Here is a 9,896-nt window from a genome sequence, read left to right as displayed (position 1 = left end):
CCCGGGATTAAACTCTAATCAAGCCAACTAATCTGGAATTACCAAATTCAGAAGAATGAATTACTCATGCGTTAAAATAAGACTGTTTTCCTTATTTCCTATAAACAAGTATGCAAATGGTCTCAATTCAAGGTATGTACAGGGAGTCCTCAGTTGCGTCTACAAAAATGAAATTATCGTCACGAAGATTAAATAAATTATAAATTTTGATAACTTTCTTAACTTTTTGACACCCTGTATGTAGGTCTAATGTAGGTACATAATTATGATCCACACTGTGCGAGGTCCAGTGCGAATATTGTACAGGCTCTCTGTTATCCAGTGAAGAGTTTATAGTTCGGTCCCCGGATTGAAAAACTCGTAACCAATGGAAACCAAATCGGGTCAATCCGGGTCATGCGAAATAAAAACAAACAAAAATAACAAAAACAATAAATAAATAAAAACAACGGCGAGTTTTGATAAATAAATATCATTTTATCATTTTTTTTTTTAAATAATAATAGATAATAATTTGTCTAAGTTGTTCGGTCCGTAGCTTCGTGCAGTGCTCTTCCGGCGTACAAAGGTTCACCATACCGGGTATGTCCCACGACTAGAGCATTAGGAGGTACAACCTCATCCGTGCTGGGCTTCTGCCATGCTACTCGACTGCCCTCTATCGTGAAGACCTGAGAATAGAGCAGAATTTACCTCATTTATACTGGAATGAAGTTGAAATGGGAGTTTCCATTAGCATCGGATAAGATTTCTAGCCTTAAATTACACACACTATAATCGTTCTCCTGTCAAATCAAAAGCGGAAAATAATCTAGTTTTCCCCTGTCATCAGGTACAACATTTTACAGGAATTACAGGAAAAATAAATTTCAAATTGATTTTCATGCTTTTTTCAGGACCTTCTCCTACTCCTCCTCCTCCTCCCCCTCTTTTCTTTCTTTTTTTCTTTTTCTCCTTCTCCACCCTTAGTCCTCTCCACTTTCTTTGGTATTCCCTTCTTTAATATTCCCTCCTCTCCTTTTGCTCTTATTGTTTTCCTCCCTCTTTTATCTCTTCTTCTTCTTCTTCCTTCTTATATCTGCTACAATGCTCTCCTTCTTCTAGTCCTCCTTTTCATCTCCTCTTCTATAATTTCTGCTTCAATTCTCTTTTTCTTTCGCCTCCTTTTTCCTCTCCTTTTTCTGATTCTCATAGGATTATCTCTTATTGCTTCTTAATACAAATATAGGTATACATACTCATAGCATTAATATATCTTCCAAACATATACATACATCAATAGGTATTTATGTCCAATTTTATAGAGGGAAATGAACTCTGGAAATTTATTACGTCCTCGGACATTACCTGTGACATATTTATTGATACTTCTGACATAGGTAATATTGGACATTCATGATAATAATCTTATTTATTTGTTTACTTTTTTTAGGTATTTGTATTTATTCGATTTCGGGACGATAAGACCATAGCAGTTACAGTTCCCTCTGTCAAACCTCTTAAAAAAAAGTGTATGCCTGTAAAATCTGTATATGACTGTATCCAAGGCACTAAGAGAAAATCTCTCATTTTTATTTTTTCTATTTCTTTTTCCCTGACCATGTCAATGGACTCCGGTAGAGGATTCAAAGAGAAGTTAAGGAAACAGTCATTTAATTATTTTAACTTACTTCAATTTTTAATTAAATTAGTAGGCAAAGATATAATAACATAAAACTTACCTTAAGGAGTTATCAAGTCTTTGTGATGTGCTATCTTCCCTAAAGTGTCTAAAATTCTACCAAAAAAGAAGCTGAGAAATCAAGATATCCAGGTAGGTAATTTGAGTAGGTACTCGGATAAATTATTATTAAATAAATTTGGGATCCAAAAGAAACTTGAAAAAACTCCTATCGAAAAGCTTCCTAAATTGTACATTGGAGGTAAGCAGTAAGCATGCATTTTCCAACTGGAGTGTGGTGAGGTTGTTTGAGAAAAACTGTTCTCTTGGAAATTTGCGAACCTTCAAGTTTCAAATCATCAGCCTAGTTAGCTTGTCTGTCTTGTTGGATACAAGGTTGTGCTTCACACTGCCAAAATTTCGTATGGACTGCATAGAATTATAGATTGTGCAGTCCAACTGCATAGTTTGTAGGTACGCAGTTAAAACTTGTAAGCGGTAGGTTGCTGGTTCCATTTCCGCCCGGGGCGGATTTCATCCTAACAGATAAAGTTCGTTCTCGGAACGGCTGGCTTTCTCTTATCCTGTTCGACCTCATCTATTTGATTTCGGGACGAACATTTCCCTCTATCAAACGCAAACCTTTTGAAAAAAAAAAATATCTTTACTTTAACCAGTCGACCTAGTTAGCTTTGAGGGTAGTACACAAAAAGCCCACTGCCCACTCTGAGGCTTAGTTGTAGGGGCAAACAGCCTCATCTTGTCTTGTAAGCTCTAGATCGCGGGTTCGATTCTTTATTTTGATCTCCTATTACATTTTCTGTTTCCAGACAAGTGCTCGCCCGGAGATCTGGTATTTGTCAAGTGCAACATCTGCACATGCGGCCCTCAAGGTCATCCGAATGGCGTATGCGCGCGCATCTGGTGTCAATTGGTGCCGTCACTGACACAATACTACACTACGACGCCGGAACCTGGCGAAACCACAGGCAGAGTAGTCAAGATATTTGTCGACGATACCAACTTTGACAACTGAGATAGCCAATCACCAAACAGCCGCAACCAACAGACAATCAGGACTCAGCAGTATCGGCCAGCATAGTTAGTCATCTTGGAGGGTAGCTCGTTTGCCTTGTAACTCTTTTAAGCGCTAGGTCGCGAGTTCGATTCCACTTGGGGCGGTTTTTCCGGAACGGTTGGCTTTCTCCTATCCTGTCTTCCTACTCTCTTCGATTTTGGTAAGATAAGAGCTTACAGTTCCCTTTATCAAACCTCTTAAAAAAATCTCCAAGAGGGAATCATCGAATAGGTACCAGATCAATTCTGGATAAACAATCTTTCAGATAAACAAATAAGCTTTCCAGGCAGCTATAGATAAAAATCTTCAAAAACGTATGTTTTTTATTGAATATTTGTTTACCTTTTGTTTATTTTTTAATCTACATAGCTATACCTAATTTTATATACAAAATACCTTATCATAAGTACAATAAAGTTATACAAAGTTAAATAAAATTATACAGAGTAATATGTTACAGTTAAAGTACGTGTTGGTTCTCCCCAATACTCAAGATATTTGTCGACGATACCAACTTTGACAACTGAGATAGCCAATCACCAAACAGCTACAACCAACAGACAATCAGGACTCAGCAGTATCGGCCAGCATAGTTATCTTGGAGGGTAGCTCGTTTGCCTTGTAACTCTTTTAAGCGCCAGGTCGTGAGATCGATTCCGCTGGGGCGGATTTTTCGGAACGGCTGGCTTTCTCCTATCCTGTCTTCCTACTCTCTTCGATTTCGGGAAAATAAGAGCTTACAGTTCCCTTTATCAAACCTCTTAAAAAAAATCTCCAATAGGGAATCATTGAATAGGTACCAGATCAATTCTGGATAAACAATCTTTCAGATAAACAAATAAGCTTTCCAGGCAGCTATAGATAATAATCTTCAAAATCGTATGTTTTTATTGAATATCGTTCTTATAATTGTTTACCTATTGTTTATTTTTTTAATCTACATAGCTATACCTAACTTTATATACAAAATACCTTATCATAAGTACAATAAAATTATACAGAGTAATATGTTACAGTTAAAGTACGTGTTGGTTCTCCCCAATATTCTAGGTGTCCACTACCACCAACACTTCGTAATCACCGTACACGATTTCCTTTCCTGCCCATGAGATATATGCCGCTTTGGGACCAGTGTGAACCTGAAATCAGGAGAAAATATTTTGCTACATTAGACTCGTGTGGTCTGTGTTGTATAATGCCTATTCCGTGTAGTATGCCTCTCATCAGATGGGCAAGACGTAATCACCGTACACGATTTCCTTTCCTGCCCATGAGATATATGCCGCTTTGGGTCCGGTGTGAACCTGAAATCAGGAGAAAATATTAGACTCGTGTGGTCTGTGTCGTATAATGCCTATTCCGTCGTAATCACCGTACACGATTTCCTTTCCTGCCCATGAGATATATGCCGCTTTGGGTCCGGTGTGAACCTGAAATCAGGAGAAAATATTTTGCTACATTAGACCCGTGTGGTCTCTGTCGTATAATGCCTATTCCGTAGTATGCCTCTCATCAGATGGGCAAGAAGAGACACAAAACTTCCCATTTAGGATCAACACGAGAACACCAGAAAGTAACCGGTTGAAATATTGGAAATCAAAAGATAATAATCATTGCCATTGCATTACCTATTAATTTATTGTCTTAAGTACCTCTTCCCATTTAGGATCAACACGAGAACACCAGAAAGTAACCGGTTGAAATATTGGAAATCAAAAGATAATAATCATTGCCATTGCATTGCCTATTAATTTATTGTTTTAAGTACCTAATCTATTCTTGAGAGTTCATTGCGACGCGAAGCGACGCGCTACGGTCAATGCTGTTTTCGTGTTTTCGTCCCGACACGTTGCGTCGTATTACTTATCACTTGAATTATTGCTGGGGTTTACCAACTCGGGATTGAGATGGAACGAGAATTTTCCTATACTTAATACCCAGGTCAACCTCAGATTGGACTCAATCCTGAGACAATCCACGGTGGTAAGGTCAATGCTGTTTTCGTGTTTTCGTCCCGACACGTTGCGTCGTATTACTTATCACTTGAATTATTGCTGGGGTTTACCAACTCGGGAATACTCGGGATTGAGATGAAACGAGAATTTTCCTATACCTACTTAATACCCAGGTCAAGCTCAGATTGGACTCAATCCTGAGACAATCCACGGTGGTAAAACTCGACCTTAATGTACGAGCTCGAACTTACTGAAGTTAAGACTGCAAGAACTACAAAGCCAAGTTCAATTGAAAAATGTCCTTTCTCCGAAACCTATAATTATGGTGTATTTTCCTGTCGTGAAACTTCGTCGACTATGTGTGGACACAACTTTAGAAATTGTGCCCAGACAACCCTACATCGCGCGATCGAATCATATGCCACGCCCCGAAGTCTCTCTAAGGTCGGCCACTGACGCTCCGACTGGCTGACAGACCTAGGTCTGATCACCGGTATGGTGGGAAAAAAAGTTTCTAAGTCTCTCAGACGGCCTGCATCTCGAAAGTGGTTTTTCCTGTACTACTGGAAAATGGTACGACTTTTCCGAAATTTTCATTCGCCAAACGATGTAAACCGCCGTTTTGCATATGGCCTTGATGGTCAGTCAGCTAATTTTCGCACTCCTTATGGCCAATCAGTTGAATTTTGTGTAATCAGTTTTTTAGGTATACCCGGCCTGCATAACTGCTGAGGTTTCAAGTGTTTTAGGAACACAAAACACGGCAGTAAATTCTGGACATGATGTAGATTCTAGAAATCTAGAAGTATGTATTTGACATTCGTTAATTAAGTTACCTTGATGTAGCTAATTCTGATTGATCACCGATCGGTACGTAGATGTACTTAAGTATTTTATGGGGTACCTAAATAACGAGTAGGTACCTATATGTAGATACATACATATAGGAAGAATTCTATCACGCCTCGGTAAACTTTATCTTTTTATCAATAAAAATTGAGTTAAACAGACAAGACTACCTACCTATATCGCTTATTGCTTTGGTACTCGAACCTTGAACAGCATGCAAAGTACATATGTATGTATCACTACCTACTACCTATTCATTGAAAAAAAAGAGTAGGTACCTAAGTAAAATAAGTAAAAAAAAAACTCAGATTTATCTTCCTCGTTCAAACATTGAAGTCATAAAAGCATTTTATTAAACTAATAGGGACAGTGACAAGAACAGTACTCAAAATAAACAAAAAATGGTACCTAAAGAAGTTATACACAATACGTATCATACAAATATTTTAATTTATAAGTATTTACATACATAGTTGGGAATTAAATCTCAAAATACCTATCTATGTTTAAATTCCTGAAATCTTTTTCCTGCTGCCCATATAGATTTAACTAATTTCCCTTAAGTCATCACAAAATGTCATCAAATAAATATTACCTACATCTAAAAAAACCTGAGAACACAATATCATAGTAATGGTCAGACAAGAAGCAACTTTTTGCTATGTCGGACCACTCTATTTTACAATACCTACAAACGACTATACTAATTTTATACATCTATTGTACATAAAAACATACAAATTGTACATAATCAGGCATTAATCCCGGCCCTTAGTTGGAATATTTCACATATTTTTTTATTATAATTTCCTTGATAGTCTTTTGTTAGCTTTGTTTGTAGATTTAAAATATTCCAATAAAGAAAATTAGGTATATAACAATATAAACAACAAGATATTATACATGTATCTACATTTTATTCAAACATCGTGTAAATACGAAAAACTGGTATGCATAGTTAGTTGTACATAAACCAGGTGGGTCTTACAAAGTGAGGTAGGTTTTATCTGTTTTCGTGTTTTCGTCCCGACACGTTGCGTCGTATTACTTATCACTTGAATTATTGCTGGGGTTTACCAACTCGGGATTGAGATGAAACGAGGATTTCCCTATACTTAATAACCAGGTCAACCTCAGATTGGACTCAATCCCGAGACAATCCACGGTGGTAAAACTCGACCTTAATGTACGAACTCGACCTTACTGAAGTCAAGACTGCAAGAACCAAAGCCAAGTTCAATTGGAAAATGTCCTTTCGCCGAAACCTATAATTATGGTGTATTTTCCTGTCGTGAAACTTTAATTTCTTATAGATCAGGCGCCATTTTAGTTAGCCTGCTGACTTTTTCCGGCCGTACTCGGGGCCGGAAAAAGCCAACAGCACGTGATTTCTCAGATTGTCCCCCACCCGGATACCGACCACACTCAATGTTGCTTAACTTCAGTGTTTTATCAGACACTGATACATTTACGCTCCGTCTGGCAGATCTAGGTCGGTAAGACCGCAGTCTATCAGACAGTCTGAACGTGAGTGGCGGCCATCACGTGACTACCCCGAGTAACCTTGGTAAAATAGTGGGTGTCCCACGAAAAAAAAAAAAATTAAAAGTTCCTACTCACCTCATAGTCAAATTTGGAATGCTCCAGACCGTTCCAATAAAGAAAATTATATAATAATATAAACAACAATATATTATACATGTATCTACATTTTATTCAAATATCGTGTAAATACGAAAAACTGGTAAGTATGCATAGTTATAGTTGTACATAAACCAGTTGGGTCTTACATAGTGAGATTAGTGAGGTAGTTTTTATGTTCATTGTACCTATCACACGCTATATTATTAAATTCATCTCGACGTCCAGTCAGTTGTGATCTAATGACGCAAATTCTCCTGTTATATGTTGACATTGTTGACCGAAGTGGACCAAGAGTGACCAAAGCTGTCATAAAAATTTAATAGACCAGTTGCGCTCACTTAGGAGAGGTCTCAAAGTCAAAGAGCAGAGAAATGAGGAACTAGAGAATTTTTATTTTTCTTCTACGACTTCTAGATCCGCAGATAAATCGATTTAAAAAATACCGGTAAATCTTATTTACTGACGTCACGGCATACGCTCCCGTACGCGATGACGTCACATCAACTGTTCCATTTCATTATCTTGATTTGTCATCCTAGAATAGGAATTTTGGTGCACTCGGCATATCCACTAAATTAATACTATTACTGATTTCTTTCTCTTTCAATCCAATATGTTAAAAACATTATTGTAGTAACAACACACTATAGTCACGACCACAATATCGACTTTTTTAGGGGGTTTAAAGCCACACTGTTGGTTTAACTGCAAAGGTTTTAATGACTGGTATTTTACCCTCTATTCAATGACAAGGTACCCTCCTTAAATTAACATCACCCAGCCTGAGAGCCTGCTGACTTTTTCCGGCCGTACTCGGGGCCGGAAAAAGCCAACAGCACGTGATTTCTCAGATTGTCCCCCACCCGGATACCGACCACACTCAATGTTGCTTAACTTCAGTGCTTTATCGGATACTGATACATTTACGCTCCGTCTGGCAGACCTAGGTCTGTAAGACCACGGTCTATCAGACAGTCTGAACGTGAATGGCGGCCATCACGTGACTACCCCGAGTAACCTTGGTAAAATAGTGGGTGTCCCACGAAAAAAAATTAAAAGTTCCTACTCACCTCATAATCAAATTTGGAATGCTCCAGACCACTATGCGCTACAAATGCTCCCTGGTGTGTAGGCGCGACTTTGGCAGGCACCAGATCTTCCTCATGCCATGCGCGACCTACGTACGTCATGCCACCATCTTCATCCCGGCCTACCTTGACGGCATTGGGGGGCACATGACCGAAGCTGCATGCCACCCAGGAGCCAAGGCCCGCTTGTTGAGAGGGGTGCACCCCATGGGCCCCTAGGTGCGACCAGTCGGGAACTGTGAGGAGGAATGTGGAAATATTTTATTAGTAAATGTCGGACAGCGGCACCAAGTTTTAAAGGTCAGAAGCTGGAGTGACAAAAAGAAGAAGACGCTCGTACGTAGATAACATCCCTCTTTGTAAATCCCCTTTCAATTATAGGTAGGTACATATGTATTGCAAAAATAAAAGTAGAAAATACCTAATAAAATATCATACTTCTTCATACATAGTTCCTTGAAAAATAAAAATTCTCTTTGTAAATCCCCTTTCAATTATAGGTAGGTACATATGTATTGCAAAAATAAAAGTAGAAAATACCTAATAAAATATCATACTTCATACATAGTTCCTTGAAAAATGAAAATCATTCTTCCCGAAATTCCGAATATCCCAATCAGCGTAAACCGAGTGCCAACCCCTTACACACAAAAACCAATCTCATCTCATAAAGATAGATACATTGATTAATAAATTAATTTTTACTAACCTGGCATGGTATTGATTGATCCGTAGAAAAATAGAAAAGCAGATGAACTTGATTTCAACAAAAAATTCAATATTTGTTCAAAACACAACAGTAGACAGTAATTCACTAGAAAGGTTCGGTAATTCACAAGAAATTATACTAGTCTTGATTTCAGTATGTAACGCAATATTTGACATATCCCAATCAGCGTAAACCGAGTGCCAACCCCTTACACACAAAAACCAATCTCATCTCATAAAGATAGATACATTGATTAATAAATTCATTTTTACTAACCTGGCATGGTATTGATTGATCCGTAGAAAAGCAGATGGACTTGATTTCAACAAAAAATTCAATATTTGTTCAAAACACAACAGTAGACAGTAATTCACTAGAAAGGTTCGGTAATTCACAAGAAATTATACTAGTCTTGATTTCAGTATGTAACGCAATATTTGACAAAACAGTTGTAATGCAGGGAATGGACCTCAGAGTTGTAAACAATGCACTAAAAATACTCAAGTGAAGCAAAGCACACCAGGCAATAATGTTTATGAATATAGGGTCCGTAGTGGATGAGTAATACTGTTTATGAGTAGGGAGATAGACGGAGATGGCCTAGCAGGTACACCTACTGTTGCCAAGATTATAGGTGATTTATGGCGAAGTAGTCGTTAGTTGCTAGTAAACACAACATACAACTGTTTGCACGTTTAATTCATTTAAATAATAATAATAAAAACGGTAAACTAGTGGTTCTTCAGAATCTTCAGTGAGCTGTAGAATTCAGTGGGAAATTTTTGGGAATCTGGGGCTACCAAAGGCCCGGAGAGGGACGCCCCAATTCGGCAGAAAATCTAAGGAGAAACTTTCCCATGTTTGTGTTGATCGGTTTTAGGCAAATTTCATCAAAGTCGAAGACACCATGTAG

The 9,896-nt window shown here is 38.0% G+C and overlaps 1 protein-coding gene across 2 annotated transcripts; it reads right to left on the bottom strand.

Annotated features, from left to right (window-relative positions):
- Window positions 1-503: 503 nt before the first annotated feature.
- LOC103519146 lies at window positions 504-9,517 on the bottom strand. Of its 2 annotated transcripts, none has more exons than XM_017448087.2 (3): window positions 9,260-9,517; window positions 8,257-8,510; window positions 504-671 (listed from the first exon to the last, which is right to left on the bottom strand). In XM_017448087.2, exons 1-3 carry the CDS (start codon window positions 9,264-9,266, stop codon window positions 519-521), a joined length of 414 nt encoding a protein of 137 aa, XP_017303576.1. In that variant the 5' UTR covers window positions 9,267-9,517; the 3' UTR covers window positions 504-518. The 2 variants fall into 2 exon arrangements, with proteins under 2 accessions (XP_017303576.1, XP_026686544.1); XM_026830743.1 differs by lacking the exon at window positions 9,260-9,517 and adding an exon at window positions 8,984-9,156.
- Window positions 9,518-9,896: the final 379 nt, after the last annotated feature.

Source organism: Diaphorina citri, unplaced genomic scaffold (assembly GCF_000475195.1).
Source record: "Diaphorina citri unplaced genomic scaffold, Diaci psyllid genome assembly version 1.1 scaffold2562, whole genome shotgun sequence".
In the NCBI taxonomy this organism is placed as follows: Eukaryota; Metazoa; Arthropoda; class Insecta; order Hemiptera; family Psyllidae; genus Diaphorina; species Diaphorina citri.
The sequence above is the reverse complement of the archived record's forward strand: the minus strand, read 5'-3'. Positions and strand labels throughout refer to the sequence as shown.